Source organism: Diorhabda carinulata, chromosome 3, assembly GCF_026250575.1.
Source record: "Diorhabda carinulata isolate Delta chromosome 3, icDioCari1.1, whole genome shotgun sequence".
Lineage (NCBI taxonomy): Eukaryota > Metazoa > Arthropoda > Insecta > Coleoptera > Chrysomelidae > Diorhabda > Diorhabda carinulata.
The window spans coordinates 32401862-32424002 of NC_079462.1; the positions used below are offsets into that span (position 1 = coordinate 32401862).

A 22141-nucleotide genomic window follows, 5' to 3' on the forward strand; every position below is an offset into this window, starting at 1 on the left:
ATCAATAATCTACTGAAAGAGAATTGAAAATCAACTTGCTTTTTATACAACTTCTATTCCATTTTACTGGATCATGCCAAATGAATGGATTAATTGCATCCCTAGATGTTTTTCATGTTCGTTTATTCATAATAACAAAATTTTTATTCAAAAATTTTTTCAGTACCTTCCATAAATGGAGTGCATTAAATAGTAAACTTTAACAGGCGTGAACAAACTTCGTCATAAATTGGTGTAAATAGTATATTCGATGTTTTTCACATTAACAATTTATTCTTGCGCATTTACATCAAAATATTTGAATATGAATTGAATAATTTATATGATATAACTGATATAGAACATACAGTGATTGGTCAGAGGCCATGAGATTTGAAAAACAATTAGCAAAATGTGTAGTTTAATATATTTTTAACAAATGCTTTAGTATTCTTCTCTCATCTACGAGAGTTTTTTCAAAAGTTTCAGACCCTTATTTCCAATATAGTTTTTTTTTTAAATCTATACACTTTCTCTAGCGATGATTTAACCTTTTTAACCCTTCCAAATAATAGTGGCCGACGTTTACGTATCCAATAACTTTATTTCTCCACCTTAAGTGAAACTTAATTTGAGGAAAGAGCTAGAAGCCTCTGGGGGCTAAATCTGGTGAATGGAAAAACACTTTTTCTTTGTTTCCAAGTGCTATTTGCAATTGCTACCTTTTTATGCATTAATATTTGAACATAATCGATGAACACAATCCCTTGATTATCACAAACACGGCCGGTATTACTTTTTAGATTCATGAAATCCTCTTTGTTTTTTTCGAATCGACTAGAAAAATCAGTTCTCCAGTTAGCTTGTATTTCAATCATTACCTTCCCAGCTGACTGTTGTATCTTTGGACACTTCTAACGTGGTTCACCTGCTCCAGTCCACTCAGATGATGATCGTTTTGATACCGAAGTGAAGTGATGGATCCATGTTCCATCCATTGTCACATATCGACGCAAAAAATCTGATTTATTACGTGTAAACATGACCAAACACTACTCTGAATCATCAGCACGTTGTTGTTTTTGATCGACTGTGGGTAAACGCGGCAGCGACTGCCTTCTGATATCTTTACGGCCTCAGCTATCTCACGCAATTTCAATTTACGATTAGATATAACCAATTTGTGGACGTATTTGATGTTTTCTGGACTAGCCACCTAAATTTTACGACCAGAATGTTCACTATCATTTAAATTCAGTAAGCCAATAATAAATGATTCTTTTCGATGGAGCAGAGTCCGGATAACACTTGTGTAGCCATTGCTGAGCTTGTACAGTATTTTTTTTATCAAGAATCATGATAAATTAACAAAAGTTTCTGAATCCATTGTTTTGAAAATAACAAAATTAGCGTCACTTAAATATCTGTCATTTTTTTCCGACTAATCGAAATGTCATGAAATTTTACACATAGTCTTTTGAAAGTTGGTTCTTCATAATCGTCATTTGGGTTTGTAAATGGCAGCACCAATCACACGACTTATTGAGTGGTGTAATATACTGACATATTTGTTCAACGTTTTTTTAAATCTATGGAAAAACTTACCTAGCGAATTGAGACCATAATGTGCTTGATACACTGTACTAGAACTACTTATAGGTAATGCCGGACTCAGGCCGGAACTTTGGTTTAATTGGCCCAGTGATTGACCGAATCCACTCATTGAACTTTGGCTCAACTGTCCCAATCCTGAAACAAATAAAATTTTATATATAAGTTCAGTTTATTTCCACAATAAACTTCAGTGTGAACAGTATATGACTCTTCAAATATTTATCAACCTATATTCTATAGTGAAAGTAGTGTTCAAGATAATATTTTAAGATTATTTGTACTTGTATTGGTTTTGCAACAAAATTTTAGCTGGTTCTAAACGGTATAAATATAGCATGGAAACCACTCATACTAGAGCCTCAAATTGTATCCTACATGGTTAGTTAGTTAGGTATAGTTTATGGTGTCATACACCATACAACCCAGAAAATCTATCCTTCTCTTCTCATGCTGTTGCACTGAGGATGTGATCTGAGTTTTCATATATCATATTTGGGATAACTCTAGTAGCAAAAGATCGTAAATTTCTACACCCTCTGGTGTTTTGTAGTCACTAACAATTGAAAGTGAAACGTGAAGAAGTTTCATATTTTAACTGTTTGTATATAATTTCACTGACCTGTTGCCATACCAGCAACACCCCATCTCGACTCCGACGTACTAAACATACTTGAACCACACAAACCATCACCCATTGCACCGAAAGGAGGAAGTCCATGAGAAGGTAAGAGGGCACCTGGAGTTCGGAAAACGTTTGTAGTCTTCTTCCTCTTTTTCCATTTCGCCCGTCGGTTTTGAAACCAAACCTGAAAAATAAAAAGATAATCGTACCATAAAGATATTCAATATTGACGATTTGAGATATAAAATTGAATATTGCAAAATTATGCAGAATAAGTATCAACATCTGTGATATACTAGAAAATATCACTAGATCCAAGTCCCAAGTTTCATATATTTTCCACGCCTTATCTTCAAGAAGAAGCAAACATTTTTTTCAAATACTACACTCGATATATTGTCTATATTTAGATGGATAAGGTATTTAAAAAGATGTGTTTAGGCTTTGACTGAAGAATATCAATCAAACCTAGGGAACCTAGGTAACAAAGCAAGGGGCCAAATTCATAGCATGACACACATACATTCCATTCGAAGAAGCAATGACTGTCAATCATAAGTCAATAAAGACCTTTCGCAAGTTGGAAATGCATATCTTTGTTATATAGATGATTCTAAGCTATCGCACGAAGCTGGTTTGTAAATTTTTGGTCTAAAATGCATCCGATAAGAAACAATAATAACCATTTTTCAACCAGAGTTGCTGAGGATCTTTTCGTTACCAAAAACGATATTAAACGATCTTATGATACGTCACTTCCTTGTCAAATACCATCTTAAGACAATAGGCATGGCAGCGAAGCACTGCAGATTCTGCAAGCAAGTAATAGAGACAGCAGAGAATTTACTCGACGAAGGTTCTGCTCATTTCAGCAAAAGGTTTAGATAGTAGTGTATAAAACCAAATAACCAGAGAAAATTGAGATGCAGATTCGTACACAATATGTCTTGTTCAAAGTGGTTGGAAAACCAAAGTGACAAAACAATCTGAACTAATCTATTTAAGAATTTGAGACGAAAACTGACCATTCTATTAGTCATGGTGATGTGTATTAATTGGATGATTAAAATAAAATGGAAAGTAATTTCCCTGAAAAATATCACGATCAATCTTTCTACATCGTATTCAAATTTCAACGAATCTTCTGACCTATTGTAGTACTACAAAGTTCGAAATGCATGAAATTGAAAATATTTCTTATTCAATTTAGTTTTCATAAAATGAATCTAGTCGCCACGATTATTGGTCGTTAGGGGAGAGGGAGGAAAGATGAATCCTGGGAGACAGCCGGAAAGTGGTATGACGGCGGGAGTGTTGCCAGGACGAACCGAATGTGAAGGAGTAAAAATGGAAACGGGCGAGGCCGTTCGATAATGCTGCTTTTAGCTTTATACAATATCAAGCTTTTATGCGCTTCGACTTCCATTTGAAAAAAAAAAAACGTTCATATTGATGTTATTTTTTATCTATTACGTCAATGAAAATTCTTGGATTCTCAAAATAAGGAATTTAAGCACTTTAAAGCATGTCATAACAGAATAGCAGTTAATTAAATGAAAAAAATTTATGTTGTCATTTCATTTAACCAATTCTCTGAATATTATTATGTGAAATAAAAAATACGTGGTGTGATTAATATACACAATGAATTATTCAAAAGGAAACAATGAAGGAATAAAATATAAATTGAATAGTCTCGAAATTTGTCGTTTAATGAACTACTTTTGTTTAGCAATGAACTTATATTTTATCTGTTTCTGACATCGGAGTACCGCCCGTTCCATTCGGTTGCTTGGTCAAGGTTTTCAATTTCATTCAATTCTGCTTTTAAGCAATTACGCATCGGAAAACAGAACAACACTGGTCCGGTTGAAACAAGCTTCTGGTTTTCCTTATACCTCCAGATTAGGAGAATATTGTTTGCTTTGTCTAATTCTTTCAGTATTTATATGCGTTCCAAGATTATATTCGACTTGATCATTTGTGATTATAGTGGTTTTATGGCTGCCTATCGATCAAAAAAGATTACTTTCCATATTTTCCGATAGCTCCTATCCAAATTGAATTGTACAAACTTGTAAGGGCCATAACTTGCACCCGTAATTGTAAGGAGATGTAAGGAAAAGATATAATCATCGACAAACTCACCCAAGTAAAAATATAGAACAGAATTGACACTTCTCAGGAAAATGTTATCATGCAAATATAGATCAAGTAGTCAACATTTTAGTAGATACTGTTTTCTTGTATAATGGAGCTATTTGAATCGAGAAAATTGTCAACATTGGGTATATAGATATCCATGCTGGAAGAAACCATAAACAATGGCTATAAAGAGAGAATGTTTGGTAAGAGATTATAGGAAATCATGTTATGAAACCATTATTCTTTGACAAAACTCCCATTGCAGTATCTAAGTTATCTATAGATAGATCGGGTGAATATTGAGATCATCAGATCATAATCTTTGTGTTTTTCTGGGGGTAATCATGGAGTTTTGAAGAACAAGTGGGGTTGAAACAAGAATAAAAAAATAGTCATCGTTTAGTAAAAATATCGATCGCATTTAAAATATTGTCTGCTAGTTAATACATTTGTTTTATAAAATTAATTAGTGAATTATTCGTTTTTCATCACTATATACCTATATAAGGTATAATAGTACAGGATCCCATCACTTGATCCTGCAGATATCTGTTTTTTTTAATGAAATTAATTTTGAAGAAATCTTGAGGATGTATGGAATGGATTAAAGGTAGGTTGTCTTGTAAAAATTAGCCGCAATTATTTATAATTGATTTTAATATCATTAATATACTAATATGACTTGCAGCTATATGTTTTTTCAGTCAATCTTCCAGCATTTGAAAGAAAATGGTTGCCAGCTCTCAGTTGGCCGCAGCATTAAAATTGCCAGGTGTAAACAGGTATATTATTGTTAAATAACTGCATTCACAGGTTTTCTTTCAAATTTTTATGCAAAATTGTAGTTTTATATACATTGAACATGAAAATCCATGGTTGCCAGTTGCACAATGGCCGCAAACAGAGATTGCCATGATAAAATTGTGAAAATTAAGTTTTATTATTTTTTCACTTATTATTGAACATGAATTTTTGGGTATAATGACAATTTTCATCGCTTGGGTAACGACCCATTTTTCATTGAAAAAGTTTTCTACAGAATCTTTAGAGAAAATTGGAGTTTTCCTTTTTGTTTTTTCTATGTTCATAGATACTTAGATTTTTGTTTTCGTTACATTAAGAACTACATTTGCTGCAATTATTTATTTTTTATTGAAGAAGTAAAAATCCATTTCGTTATTTGTTCGACATTAGGCTTATTCTAAATGTGAATTTTATAATTAAATACATCTTTTAGTTTTCTTCTTTATCGTCTGTGTCACTATCAGCATCATCGGAATCATAGGCTATTGTCTATTTCTATACTTTCTTCTATATTTTGTTGCCGATCGTCTAAAGCTAATTCTTGCGATTCTAACAAGATGTATTCGACAGTCATTGGTGTTGGATCGCCAATGAACAACGTTGGTTTTAAATTTTCTTCAATCACTGACCAACCGTAATCTTCTGGATTGAAGATGATACAATTTGTCTTAGATAGTACAAATAAAAACACGTAACAATGCATGCATCTTATCTCTTGAACTTCCACTTACCTGGAGTCGTTCAAAAAAGTCATGGTTGCCTCTGTTAGTGGCCATTGTGCAACTGGCAACCATGGATTTTCATTTTCAATGTGTATAAAACTTGAATGCAGTTAATAAACAATAATATACCTGTTTACACCTGGAAACTCTAATGATGCGGCCGACTGAGAACTGGCAACCATTTTTATTATGATTTGTGACATCATTTTCTTTCAAATGCTGTAATATTTACTGAAAAAATATATAGCTGCAAGTCGTATTAATATATTAATGACATTAAAATTAATTACAGGTAATTGCAGCTAATTTTTACAAAGCAACCTATTCTTAATCCATTCCATACATCCTCAAGATTCCTTTAAAATTAATTAATAATATAATAATAACAAATCACACTTTTCAGAATATACAGTTAATTAAATTCTACAAAGAAACACGTATTCTCTCATTCTTTTTTTTTATTTAAACCGAAATTTGTAACAACCGTCATAGAGGGTGCAAAAATAAGACTGCGCTATGAATTTCGATAGAGGATTTAGAGTTTACGGCTTTCGATTACCTTTACGGCACCTTTTGAGCTCGATTAGCCTGTTAGATCGTAAAATATTATGATTGTGCTGCGCAGCGTCGGCAGGTCAGACACAAAAAGCTATTTTTATTTGTTTCTTATTGTAACTCGTTCTCGAAATCATCCTCTGGTCAGTTAATGGTATCGAATTGCGAAAAACATTTCTTAAGATTTGTAGGAAGGATTCATTCATTACCAGTTTAAATGGTGATGATGTATGAATATTTTGTTCCAAAGTTCATGTATTTGCCATAGTGCTTATATATATTATTATATTTATTCAATAAGTAAGATCAGAATAAAGTTTCTTCTAATTGGATTGCATCCATTGGCCATTTTCGTCAACAATCACTGTCAGATTTTTCCTGTTTCAAAATTACAAGATTTGTTTATTAATATTTAAAAAAACGTTTGAAAAACTGTTTCTAGTATTATTGAGGAAAGTACATTATATAACCTAAAGTAAGTGTGGAAATATTTACAAATATTTTTATGAGAAACATGAACTAGTTCAAATTAAGAGCTTCAATTAGTAATAGAAGAATGAGCTTTAAAAATAAAATGAACTAATGGTGAAGATTATACAAAATGCGTTGTGATATAAGTGCAAAACTTTTACGCTCAAATGAAACGACCTGTGGCCGCTTAAAACAGCCACAACGCGTTCTGTGCGACTTGCGTTTGTCAGAACGCGTTGTGGCTATTATAGACAGAACCCGAATGAAATTTTTTGTTAACAAAGTAGTATAATACTCATTATTTGAATACATTTTCAATGACAACGTTTTTATTTGTGTTTTTCATCCATATGGTCATAGTTAATATAACTAACCTAACCTAACTCAACCTAACCTAATCTCACTGCGTCAAACATAAAGTTCAACGCAATTCAAAATGCCACAATAACTCCTCATGCAAAAACAAACAGGTGGATGTGCAGCGAAGATTGATTCTAGTGATATACTTTTTTACATTAAAACGACTGTTAATAATTCATATTAATTATTGACTATATGGATATAAAACATAAATGAAAACGCAGCATTATATTACGGGAGCTGACGTCTTCTAAATCTAAAATTTCTTTCGGGTTTTGGCTATATCAGAACAGCCACAACCCGTTCTGGTAATCGCAAGGCGCACAGAACGAGTTGTGGCTGTTTTAAACGGCCACAGGTCGTTTTCGTTCTTTGAGCGTAGCATAAACACATACATCTGAATATTCATTCAATTTGCAAACCTTGAATTCAATAAAAGATAGATGTAAAAGTACAACTGCCCAAAATAAAGAAGAAATAATGGATTTGTGGCGCGAAATTTATTCAGAATAACTTAGATAACACCTTATAAATATGAATAGATCAGTTAAATGAATTTCACATTGCTAGAAAATTTATTGAAAAGTTCGCAATTACGAGGATTCCTGCTCAAGTTTTGAGATATGGCAACCCTGATGTGAACGTGCCAAATCTGAAATAGAGATCGTTTTGTCATCCGAGTGCTGTTTAAGTTGTTTGCAGATACTTGAAACCATCAGCTTGGTCGATCTTGCCGATCAACTCTCTTCGACTTTTGGTGATGAAACCCAATCTCGAGTCATCGTAATTTGCCGGTTTTCCGAATTCAATCGTGACCGCACTTCGCTACAGGATGAATTTCTGAATCGGCCTGATTTCGCAAGACCTTCATGTGACATATCGTATATTTAAGGCGTATTTGAGCGTTTCCGAGTTCCAACATATCTTTTTGATTTGAACTTAACAATCGCTCAAAAATAATCTCGTGTTGATTGGTGTGATTTATAAGGTTGTGACAGGCTACGAATCATGAATGAACCCGAAAATGCATGATATAGAACATGACGATCTCTGGCTTCTAGATTCATCTCACATTCTAAATTTCTTAAAAGCAAGAAAGAGAGTCACATTATATAAGGTTAGTTTGGGTTAGGTTAGGTATCAAAGTGCTTATTTCAATTGAATATTTTAGCTAAAACTTAAGGACTTTAGCTCAAGGAACAAAGAATGTATCCATTTTAGGTAATTGTTTCAAGTTTGTGAGAAGTTTGATGGTTTAAGTATCCCCAAACTGAGCTCCAAATTGTGTTACCAGATTACCAATTCACTCACAAATAAACAAACATTGAACCAAAGAGAAAAAAATAATATAAAATAACAGCATTAGAATAAGCCTGGAGATTGGAAATAGAAACAAAAGGTACAGCGCACATTTTTTAAAAAAATAGAGGAATTGAAAATTTTGAGGGGTTAGAGTTTAATCGCAATAATCTTTATGTGTATCATATGAAAACTTGAGCTTTCTTGATGAAAATGAAAAAAATTCTACTCAAGAAAACAATAACATATAACCTATTGCAATTTCAACGTTATTATTTTGAAAATTGCAATCGATATATTTATTTTTATCGAAGAAAATTATTTCAATGCTATTTCGAAAAAATTTTGGTATTATGGAAAAACCAAAAAATTGCTCTAGCAAACTCCCACGATGTTTTCATTCTCTTTATTCTTTATTGTTTTTCAAATCAATAGAACGTTTTTTCTACAATATTGATAACGAATATAAATAGCGTGAAACCCATATTTTTTAGGATAAGTGCACTATTTTAAAATAACATGAATATTTCGTAAAATTTAGAAGAAAAAAAATTCCGCTGTGTGATAGCCACGATCTCCCAGCACTTCGAAGCTCTCCCACCTTCGGGGAAAGCACGGAACTCCCTAGAGCCGCATGACAGCGGTTTTCCATTGCGGGGAGATGTATGGACGTTAATAATCCAACACCATTAACGCTGTTTGGTTTGGGACGCTCATCTGGCAACTATGTTGTATCCACTGTCCGCAGAGATTTAGCGCCCCAGTTGCCAAAATTGACGGTACATCACTCATAAAATACACTGGAAAAATTGATTTCGAAAAGAATATACATATTAACTGATGAATAAATCTTCTTTTGATCATAAAGAAGAATATTAGAAAAAAAATAGACGAATTAGGCAAAATTAAAACTCATTTACCTACTACCAGAAGTTGAAGAATAATATTAAGCCCAATATATTGTCGATGTATTCTATATGCAACCAAAACTTGTGCTTTAGTAGATTTAGTGTATCAATCGAATATTCAGGATAACGAGAAGCAAAGATCATAGAAGATGATGCTGAGGTAAGATATTTACAAAACAGTAAATCAAAAAAATATTTTCAAACAAAATTAAACGAATTACAAAGTACTGACTTTGATTTAGAATAAGTGCGAAAAGCATCGCAATAAGCGGAATTGTGTTAAGAAGACGAAAAACTGCAGTTTACGTGTCATTAAATCAATGAAATGTATATAAAAAGTTCCTTTTTCTTAGTGTAATTTTTTTATAAAATCCATGGAGATTCAACGCAACATTCCCTTAACTTTTCAACCTACTTCACTATTTTATCCCATCATTTATATATAATGATGGATTGTCAAAAAATATTTTAGGAAAACTGTTTTTGAAATTGATTCGAGTCATCGGGAAATTTATTTACTGTGATCATACGAGCTTCTTCTTTAGAATTTCGGTTTTAGAATTTTTTATTTAGTATTTTGAGTTTTTACTATTCTTAATTATTTCACAGCTTTATTTATTCTTATGGAATAGTTTTAAACTGCTTTTCCGCGACCTTATCAATGACAGAAAAAGTGCCAAAACGTTTTTTCGGAGAACACAGAAGCCACTACTGGTACTCAATCTGGCGATTAAAGGGGACGTGGGCCATTAGGAAGAATTTTGCACGGCGTTTTGTTATAAAGAAGCATTTTTTTTCATTTCTCGAATGTTTCACGATCTCTCACAATTATTGGTACAGTTCCTTCTGTTTTTTAGTAGAAAAACGACATGACAGTTCCACGTTCTTAAAGACTTATTCCAACTTTTTAATCATGCATAACACTTGTAAACAATACTCACAATTACTTCATCATCACTCCAGAAATATTCCAAAATTGAGAACTTTTTTGGCCCCTTTTTTAACTAAAGCGAACATCGGTTCAAACTATTTACTTCTTTTCTTTGCTGTGTTAAATATATTTAACTGAACTGGAATTGAAAATATTTGTTAATGACTGGAGAAATCAGAGCCAATTAAAATTCAGCTGTTTCGGTGAAAGCAGAACATCTGTTGGACACAAGAGGAACTTCTATATATCAGAAATTTGAGACGGAATACAGTTTTCTAAAGAAGTTGGAGAGTTTTTTTCCAGAAATTGGGATGGGGAGAAGAGAATGAATTAAAAATCTCAATTTTTTCTAATATACCAAAAATAACAGCATTTGCACACATTCTGGTGGAAAGAATTACCAATTATCATACTACAATTATCATTGACAAATATTATAATGTCTATTTAATGGCAAACAATAAAATACAACAATGAACTAAAATACAACAAACTACTTATTGAAATGAAGCCCACATATTGTCGGTTTAGGAAGGCCAACAGTTTCCCATGTTTCCAAATATCAGTTTTTTCTCCAATTTGTAGCTTTCGAACGATGCTGAAAATTGCCCACAAAGTGAACGGCTTCTTTTGTCCGATTTGTTCTCCAAAATATGTTAAGAGTATACTTTCGGAACTAGTATTCTTAACATTTTTTTCTTCTCACCACTTTCTATATACAATAGATTTCAGGTAGCGATGCTCACTTTTTTCTGGCACCAGCCTTTACGCTGCTGAGTCAGCAGCCTGTCCTATTTCGGGAGGGGTTCAATCTATCTATTCTTCATCGGAGGAAATTTTATTATTCGCGAACTTAATATACATACGACTTTATCTTAGTTCGGTCAATTTAGACATTCGAAGTTACATAAATTCCCAACAAGCTGAAAATCAGTAAAGTTTGAATGTTTTCCATCATTTTCGTGTATGGAAAAGATTTTATTCAAGGTCAAGGGTCAAAAAAGTGAGTTTTTCGCAATTTTCAGCAAAACGGTGAGTTATATCATGAAAATACTATCGTTAAAAATTGTAGATCATGAAATTATCTACAAAAAACGTATCAATACTTTTTTTCCTACGAGTCACCGTTTCTGAGATATAACGATTCAAAAAATTGTAAAAGTTGTCGTATTTAATTGTTTCACCAATATATTTTTAGCAGTAAACTTTTCTTGGACAACATTGAAATGAACCGAGACTTGTTGTCAGTATTTGTAGGAAATTATCAATTGACGAAGATGTTGCTAAAGTTCGACGATGCTGTTATGCAGCTTTGGTATTTCTCGTGCAATCATTATAGCCATTAAATACGACAGTAATCCTGAAACATAACTTTAACAACTTTTTGAGTCGTTATATCTCAGAAACAGTGGCTCGTAGGAAAAAAAGTATTGATAAGTTTTTTGTGAATAATTTTATGATCTACAATTTTTGTCTGAAGTATTTTTATGATAAAACTTACCGTTTTGCTGATAATTGTGAAAAACTCATTTTTTTGACATTTGACCTTGAATAAAATTTTTTCCATACATTCCATACATTCAAATTTTATTTTCAATTGTATATTATACAATTTTACTGATTTTCAGCTTGATGGGAATTTATGTAGCTTATGTTTTGGTTTAATTTCACCGGACTATTTAACATTTATTTGTATTGGTCTCGTTGTGTAACATACTATTACAAAAATTTTGCAGAGGATACGATTCTTCATTAGATACCTCGATTAACTGTAAACTCCCTACTTAAATAACAGTCAAGTAAATCAAGAATCCATTTCCAGTGTACCTTGTTCTCGTTCAGATTATTAGAATCTCTCTGCGGTAGAATTTTTAGAACTGTTGGACATTGTGAGTTGTGTGAGTTTTGACGTAGTTGTACCATAAAAAATTTATTCAGTAATAGCTCTTAGCAGATTATTAGTCTCATATATTTGTAAATTTAGTACCACGATACTACTCAGAACGTTTTTTAACACAAATATAAAACCTATATAGTTCAAAATGTTAGTACTTGCAAATATAAAAATTATTTTGATATCATCTTATCAAATTAATGTATACTCTCAAATAAATAGTCCAATTTGATCTAAGAGTTATGTTAAATTAACATGTCGTAATTTGAATTTTGTGATAATTACTTACTAAAAGATTGAGTATTCATGTTTGTTGAGTATAATATTCCATTTAATATATAAAATTCCATTTAATGTATATTGTTAGATTAACGAACTTTTTTCACAAGCAGTTTGAGTAATTGCATCTCATTCCGGAGTTATGACCTTTGATTTTCCTGCGGTCGAGCCCCGAAGCCAATAAAGTTTTCCCGAATGAGGGGCACAAGGGGAAAGAGAAACACACAGCGTGGTGCAGGAGAACAGGGCCCAACTCCGATCATACATCAACCGCGCCCCATTAGGGATTAATGATGCCAACACGGCCGAAATTAACTTCCTGCTGGCTTACCATTGCAATAATGTTAACGTATTAACCATTTGTTAGAATAGCAATATCGCCATGGGCTTATCCTTCCCATCTTTGTTATAAAAACGGCAGAGATTTTAATGAAAATATGTAACGGCCAAGAGTTTCCGCTTCTATAACGGGATTTTTTTATTTACATGTCCAGATAAGTTTTTGTAAAAGTGGTAAACTATAAATACTTCATCAGGTAAATAACTGATGTATTTTCGAAATAGTAAAGCAATACTCTTATTTTGGTATGCAGGAGGTTTTTATTGAAGACTATGTAATTTTAATAGTTAATAATAAATGAAGTGATCAACTTGTTAACATGTATCTTCGTCAGTTGTTTAAAACTTGTTACGATGAATCTGTGCAGTCGTCCTCTTGCTCCCCTGGTCTTTTCTTACAATGTAATTCACATCCTTATAAATTATACTTTGTCTCAGGATTACTTACTGCCAAGTACTTAACTATGATTATTCTTCCAAGAAATTTTTAGATTTATAAACAAAACTACAATTGTCCTTCCTTTTTAATCAGAAGAAACCTAAAATCAAGATATTAAAGGGTCTCAGAAATAATGAAACTTAAGAAATTTAAATTTCTTCACTTCATATAGGTTTGAACTAAGGGATGCAATAATTTAGTGAATTTTCCATTTGTTTATTAGTAAAACTTAACACCTAACTGTTTATAAAAAAAAACGATTAAAAGCACACATCAGTTATAGAGAGCAGAGGACTAGTGACTCTAGCCCCCTAGATTAAATCAAGCAGCCCCTACACAGATGGCTTTAGGATGAATTGCTTGGTCGAAGCCTTGCCTTGCCTTCGAAACATGTTATCGTCTCCGAAGCCTAGATATTTGCTGTGATGGAATCTGAACGCGCAATCGACGACATAGTAAACTCAGACAGCTACCATACAAATCATAACGAACTAAACTGTGAGCTCTAGACTTTTACTGGGGTAAAAGAAAATCTCACAAGACCACTCGGGTAACAAGGACAACGACTCAGTGCACTTGCTTCCCAAATCGCGATCAGAAAATCTACCAATGGACCCAGAGCCCATTTTTGGTGCAACCAAAAATGAGACTATTAAATCTCTCAACTGTCTGCTTGTAAAGCAGATCTGCGAAGATGGATAGAGACACTTGGTATGAGACTAGTTGAAGCACGTATATGTGGGCCTTCTGCCTTTCTTACCAAACATCTACCATACTTTAGCCATACATTCAGCCGGAGTACCACTCGTGCTGAATGAAGAAGAAACTTTAAACCCAGCTCTCACATGGGTGCGGTCCAAATATTTGAGCAAACTTTGGAGCTTGTCTACTGACGTCAAAAGGTTCAAGCTAAATCGCCTCATCGTATTCTCAAAGGTCGCTATTGCTAGCATACTATTCTACATTTGACCTATTGTTATACTCTTGCCAGTTGATTAATGAATCACGATTGTTCCAAGTCTGGATAATTTTGATCAGAAAAGAATTTCTTTGTGAGAAAATGCTTGATCTAGTCACGAATAACGATTGCGTTTTGATGATGAATATCTCTTCTGTTTAAATTGATCGGTTATGAAGCGAGATTTTTGCTTTTAGGTAGATAATAACCCACTATATAGATAGTTGTAGTGTGGGGTCTTGATCTTGAAATCTTAGGACCTAATTCTTTTGTAGAAGATTATGCAAGTCAATTTTCAAGGTTTTTAGAAAAAGCAACGCACTTTTATGCAGCTACAACTTGTAGTTGTGGATATCAATAATGAAAAATAGCCTCAACTGAATGGAACTACACGAGGAAGTCATTATAGAAAAGTTCCTTGACCACTTGATTTTACATCTTATCACAGAAAGACGCTCTATTTACAATGTTATTTGAAAATATAAATGAATGTTTTGGAATGTGATGAAATACGTTAATAGATCAGAATCTACAAGTTCTAAGAACTGGAGGAAGAAATAGAGGTAGACCCATAGTGAGATGCAAGGAAGAGGTAATGAAGAATGTGATGGTGCTAAAAATTAAAAATCGGAGACAAAGTTGAAGATAAGAAAAGGAGAAAATTGAGTTTTTCATGCCTTCCGCTCATCAATGTATTACCGAAGTTGCCAGTGAATATGATAGATTATAGAATAGATAAAACTAACTGACCTATCAATAAATTGATTTTATTGAACCGTTTTCCTAGGAGCGAGTTTTTACCCACATTAGCTCTTTATAAAAAAATTAAGAGATTAAAATATATTGGAAGACCCAGGACACGGCGTGGTTTTATAGAACTCTTCTACAAAGCAGTCACGTAAATCATAACAAAACAATTCTACCTGTTTTGAGAACTGTTTTTAAAGCTTTTTGTAGTTTTCACATGTTACTGAGAAATACAACAGCTTTTTATCTACATCCGTCGCTGTATGCAAGAAATAGTTTCAAGATTTACTTAGGAAGGCCGTTTTACGATCAGCAAACAATAAAGGCTCGTCGCCACTACTGAGATCAACACGAATCGTTTTATGTTTTTCTGACAGTATCTATCAGAGTAACATGAAATGAAAACAAAAGATTTATAAAACTAGTTATGAGATATATGTATATGAAAAATAATTAGTGGCAATCAAAAGAGGTCTGCAAATCCATTCCTACAAGTGATTTGTAATAATACAAATTTTCAAAGAACATTGTATAAATAATCGTAGTTGAAAACCTAGGGAAATAAATAAATATATCAAGAAATTGAAATTAAGTAATCATCGTGTTTTTGCCTAGGAATAATAATTTTTGAATAAAAATTAGTAAAATGATAAACGTATTAAAAAATCTGAAATAATAAAGGGAATTTAGCACAATCGAATACTAAATGAACCTATACAATGATTGATTTTGGAAAATAAATAAAAATACCAAAAAGTTTAGAAGCTTATTAACAAATAAGCAACAGAAACGGGTTCAAGAGTTTATAAGTTAAGGAAAATAACGATTCATGTAGGTGTCGGTGAGAGAACGAAGAAATTTATAACAATGAAACCAAAAGTGATACTATCATTGACAAAAATGTCAAGTTTACAAAACAGAAAGTTATTATAAAGATGTCACAAGTTAAAGTATAACTTTTTTATTATTAGTTAAGGGCATAACTTTGACGAAAAAGATGGAAGTATTAAGATCGACAAGGAAATCTAAGAAAAGTAATATCAGGTTTTCTTAATATTCTTCTGCTTAGACTCTGAGTAAAGGAAAATCTCTAATACCATACATGGAAAAGGTTGAACAAAATGGATAGAACGCATTTCAAGAAAAACGAAGATGTAGGAGGAAAATGAAAGTTGATTTCGAGCGAATAAGATAAATTACTAATCTTACTGAGAAGTGACGACGAAAACGAAATGATTAGAAAAAAAATGAAAGTATCTAAAAGATGAAGATATAAAATAAAACTAAATGAATAAATAATCAAAAGACAGAGAAATTAAATACGGAAGGCACTAATTTTGGAAATAAGGAAGGTGTTAACAATAGTATAAGTAGTGAACTTAGAAATTTGTATGAGAAAAAGAGATAGAGAGAAGCTCGTGTAGTGTCTGTGTATGTGCTCGCTCGCTCGCTGTGGAGCGGGTGATTCAACCTAGAATCCAAAGAAAAAAATTGCTCGCTGAAATAGGATGAAATTAGATACGGCAGGATAGGCAGCTGCATTACAGGAAAATCGCAGATAACCTGTAATATCGACTCGGAAATTGATAAAGAAAATTCACGATCATAGTCACTTTTTTCAAAAAAAACCAAGAGGATTACTAGATACATATTTTGAGGATATTTCATTCGAGTATTCAATTGCTTTGACGTGTTTGAAATCTAATTTATAGCTCATTGTTGGTTATTGTCGAGGTTTCCATATAAAAATGAAATTAATTGTGAACCAAATGAAGAATTGCGGAAGACTAAACATATAGTCTATTAACTCTACATCAATTAATCAAGATACCAAAATAATACAAAAAAAAAAACATTTTCTATGATACATTTAAATAAAAATAAGAACGTGTTTTCCTAATTTATAGACTTATTTACAACTTTTAATAGATATTTTCCGTATAAACCAACGTTATTGTTTTACTTTTATCAGCTTCGTGGATTTGTAAACGGCGTACATCTATTCAAAATACATCATTAAATTAATAATTTTGTTTTCATATTATGAAACTCATTAGTTCAGCTCGTACGCTGTATACACAATAATTTCCATTAAGCTGTTCGTTAAACAAAGATTAACTCTTAATAAAAATCGGATCAATGTACATGCAATCAAATCAAATGCCACTAAAACCGATTTAGCATTCCATCAACACGCACCCTTCTTATAGATTCGACTACCAACTCGTGCTCCCTTGTAAACATTTAATAGTCTGATGATGAAAGTCAATATATCACTTTGTATTTAAAGATTACCGCTACCAGGGTCTCATTTAGGTCAATATTACATCTAGGGGCTGAAATAATCCTAGAACGAAATAAATTACAGTAAACTGAAAACAAGACGCCGTATATTTTGTTCCAATAAATCTATAAATTTAGGTTAAAATGTACTTAGTTCATATTTGAGTTGATTACTTAGCGTTCACTTGGAAAATTTAAACTAAATGTGCCAAATGCGAGGATCTTTGACTTTGTCATCAGTTCGGATCTCAAGTCCGAACGAGGGGTATTAAACTACTCAGTCAGTCAGTAGTTATACCCCCTCCTTGCAATTGTGTGTTAATATCGACTAAAAGGTCGATTTACATCACGTTCCTCATAGGGGTTGTAATTTAATATTGGTCGAGACATTAGCCAGGAAAGTAGTTGTTTTCCCCTTTGAAGAACGACGAACTACATTTTCGGAATATTGATTTTCGAAATTATTTCAGAGGTGAATAGTAGAAATTATTTATTTTGATACATCTTGCACACCTCATTTACCTTCGAAATCTATAGTATCGGCGACTACGCTAGATTTCTACCTGACCCATGGTTCGCAGTTGGAATAGAGGATGGTGCCACTATCCTACGTTCTCTGGGATATGTTTAATTGCGTGTAGCGAATGCGACGCTCTTTGACGTTATCTTCAGTTCGGATTTCAAGCCCTAAACTGCTCTGATGAGACGTAATAACGTCGAAACTAGTTAGTTGTTACACATATATGCAGACCATTTAGGTCCATAGCCTTGTAATTTCTCTCCACTTCTTTCGGTCCTTTGCTTTTCTCTCCAGCTCTGGATGTTTGTATATCTAAGGTTTTTTTCCACCGCTTCCCTACACCGTTTTTTTGGTCTACTTTCTTTTCCTCTTATCCTCTGGTATCTTCCACGCAATTCGTTTCAAGAGCTTGTCTTCGTCCATACGTTCTAAGTGACCTAGCCATTATATTATTTTTGTCTTTATAAAAGCTCTGATTGGTGCCTTATTGAAAAATTTATAAATGTCAGGGTGGGCCTCAACATTGTCTTATAAATTCGAACTTTCGTAGAACTGCATATCTCTTTCGATGTTAATATTCTTCTAAGACTGCCTGCACAGCTGTTACTTTTGGCAATTCTTAGTCGAACCTAACCTAACTAAACCTAACCTAGCCAATGATTATTTAGAGCAGGAAATTTTCGAAAGAAATAAATAAATTTTGGATTAGTGGGTGCAACTGCAAGAGATTTTGCACTGAAACTAAGTGTGCAAAAATATCATCTGGTAGTGGAGTCACGTACAAACGATCCTTGATAAAGCTCCAAAGGTGGAAAATAAATGGCATCGAGTAGATCACGACTAATCCAGGGGTCAGTCAATCGCGTACATTGTTATCCCAACGAGGTAGCAACATTTTGCGGGAAAATGAAGTTCTGTCATTCATATTCTTCGAACAGAGGAAAAAATCATCAATTTTAGAAGACTTCTTTTGTACCTACTTGTATCATCTAGTGTGGATTGTCTGAATCCTAAATCTGCATATTATGAGTGTTTACATGTCCACTAATGTGGGCAACAACAAACAGTCGACATAGGAATTACTAATTCACGACTAGTATTACAAATTGATTTCTTGGACTACTAGTAAACAAATAATCACAGATTCGTTCTTTCCAAACTGTGAAACCAAAAACGCTTTCTATTCACCAACTGCTATTACCGATCTTCCATTTGTCATATAATCTATATCTGTAAGTCTCTAAGACTCCGCTATTCGTTTATAAATACCCGGTACCTTCTAGGAAAAGATTTTTCTTCCCAGCACTGTGAACTTCACTGGATAGATGCACTAATTGAGCATTGGTTGAACCTGTATTTTCAGTCTGCACTTTTGTCCATTCGATATTTCAGTATTATAGACAAACGTTCTCACCTGATTTTGCTTACAGGTAAAATATGAATTTCAATTTACCTCGTAAATAATCAAGTGATTGAAAAGATTATATCGTCTCTTGTAATATAAAAATCCGTATCTGTTCTCAACCCCAAAATCACAATAGAAAAAAATATACTTCGTGAGTGATTCACTACCAGATGAATTTCGAACGACCAGGTGATTCAAGGCTGAGCCATCTGCTTAATTAGTAAACTAACTTCGATTGACCACCAACTTAGCGTTAACCGCGGACATTTAACACGTCTAGATAATCCCACTGATATCCGCAGGCGGTATTATGAAATGGGTAATTCGGTTTTATGTAATCTTCATGCGATTAAACTTCATACTTTCCAAAATGAATCGGGTAATTGAAGGTACGAAAAGGTTTTCAGCGATAATTTTGAAAAATTCATTATTAGTTGACAAAAATCTTTGTTTCTTTTTACTAAGCATACATAGAATATGGATGTTGTAACTTCATATTTAATGTGTGCAAACTAAAATATCCAGGCTTTTAGAGGCTACGATTATGTACATGAATTGTCTGAAAAGTCTCCGAACTAATTAAGAAACCAAACATTTTTCATCTAGCATAATCGTTTTTTCTTTGATTTCCTTCGTGTTTTCTTCCCTTCTTTTCCATCTATGATGACTTTTTTCTCAAGATTTTTCAGCTGGTTCGTTATTCTTATCCTCATTTGATTTTATTTTTCTTCAGTATTCGGATTCAGTAGATATTTCTTCTGATCTTAGTGATCTTCATCTTTATTGTAAGTTATTTGATAACGTAGCTTCAAAGAATTTGGTTTCATGAGTTTTTCCATTTAGTAATTATTTGTTTTTGTCTAGACTCGAGTGCACTGTGGTCAAAAGGTCTCTGGGTATGGGCTCATTTTGTAACCTGATATGCAAATAGTATTGATAAATATACTTTCAACGATTTAACCTAAAAAATGGTTTTTTCAGTTTATTTATGACTCTGAAAATAGGGAAATAATCTCAATGGCATAATATTCAATATGTAGGCAATGGAATGGTGAATAACATGAACCAACTTCGACTAAATATTGCATTTGTTACTTTGTTTTGGTAATTTATCGGTTTTACATTCTTGTACATACTTCTGAATTTTCTTCTCTCTCTTTTTTTGCGAATTCATTCTACAGTACTTTTACTCTGCTTGCTGGATCCTTTTCGTAAGCCAACATTAAATAACTTCCATACTATATATTCCTTCTGTTACTCAGTTACTTGTATAATGGCTTATGATCACTATTTTCGAACAAAGCCACAAAACAAACAGTGGTCATGATGTCAGAGCTGTGAAAATGAGAGGAACCACAATTCAACTGAAGAGTTGTTGGTCTCTGATAGGTATCATTTGAAAGATCCCTTTATTTGGAATTTTCCTATAAATCGATTTAAGGGCACATCACATATTTTAAGTAAATTGATTTATACACATAAAACAACACTATCTAGTTTATGCTGCCTAAAAAGCATTGTGTCCATTACCAAAACAAAGCTATGAAAAATTGGTTCACGTCGTTGTAAGAAAACAATAAATAGTATTAAGTTGTGTATAGTTTGATCTCTGAATCAGTTTTCGGGATACGTTTTTTGATAATTTTCTCTGTAGAAAGCTAGAAGCTACATAAATTCAATAAATGTAGATGATTGACTGTTTTTGAAGATTTCGAATACGAGGGCCGTTTTTTTTCCACCTCCAATCGCTCCGTGCAGACGCTTCGCGGGCAGTAGAAAGCGGGCATGTGACGTAGGGCGACTGCGAAGCTCTCGCGCTTCACACTTCGCCATTGTAGACATTTAGGCGTCAGTCGGCGTTGTGCTACAGCCACGTAAACATGTCTGTCACTATTGATACTCCAGCCAAGTGTGAATTGCGAAGTGTGCTACAGAAATACATCGGAGAATGAATCGGGTGTATGTTGAAAATTTCATGAATGATGTTGTTGTGTTTGAATAGTGTCGAAAGTTGGCATGATGAAGGGGGCCAAGGACGCCTGGTTCAACGAGTTGACAGAATCGTTAAAGCAGATTCATCAATACTGCTTTGTCTTCGGAATTTCCAGAAGTTTCAAGACCTGTTCATTGGCGGTAACCGTGAACCAATCTTTTGGTAATAAAATTATTGTTTTATATGAACTTGTCTGTCATTTATAGCCTATCGGAGATTGAAAAAACTGTTTCTATCATACATTCACCAATATATTTAATTTTTCCATTTTGATGATATTGGCAGTATAACAACAGAACTCCATTTAACAATAAAAATATGTAATTTAATGCGACAATCATTTAATGGATTGCTAAATAAGACTGACATTTAAAATAGATGTACCAAATTTGTAATTTTACTTTCTAACTTTTTGAATAATACAAGCTACATTAAAGCTATTTTATAGACAAATAAATCAGCATATTTATTCAAAATGCACTGTTTGAAATATTAATTATATTACAAAATCAATTTACTAATAGTAATAATAATTGAATTTATCAAGTTTTGGTTGTTGATGAATTTAATAACAATTAATTCAGCTATTTCAATCAAAATGGTATGTGGAAGTGTTTCCTTAACGTATAGAGATAACTGTTTTCTAAAATTTATCCATTTATGTTTAAAAAATGGTCAGTGGCAATGAAACATCATGATTATCATACAATGAAACATGGTTAAGTTAAGTTAAACGTGAAGAAGTACTATCATATTGATGTATATTTGAATAATGTTAAAACTATGGCTAAAACCTTTATCAGTAGGAGAAAAACTGTTTATGAAAGTGAGAAAATATGCGATGTGTCGAATTCCATTTATAGAATAATTCAGA

At 32.9% G+C, this 22141-nt stretch overlaps 1 protein-coding gene across 2 annotated transcripts in view; it reads right to left on the bottom strand.

Moving 5' to 3' along the window:
• Positions 1–22141, bottom strand: part of LOC130891642 (homeobox protein orthopedia) — a 47341-nt gene that overhangs the window by 13308 nt on the left and 11892 nt on the right. For both annotated transcript variants that reach the window (XM_057796491.1, XM_057796490.1), the window contains exons 3-4: positions 2213–2399; positions 1585–1728 (exon numbers count right to left, since the gene is read on the bottom strand). In XM_057796491.1, the coding sequence (XP_057652474.1) occupies positions 1585–1728; positions 2213–2399 (331 nt within the window). The remainder of the gene's footprint in view (positions 1–1584; positions 1729–2212; positions 2400–22141) is intronic.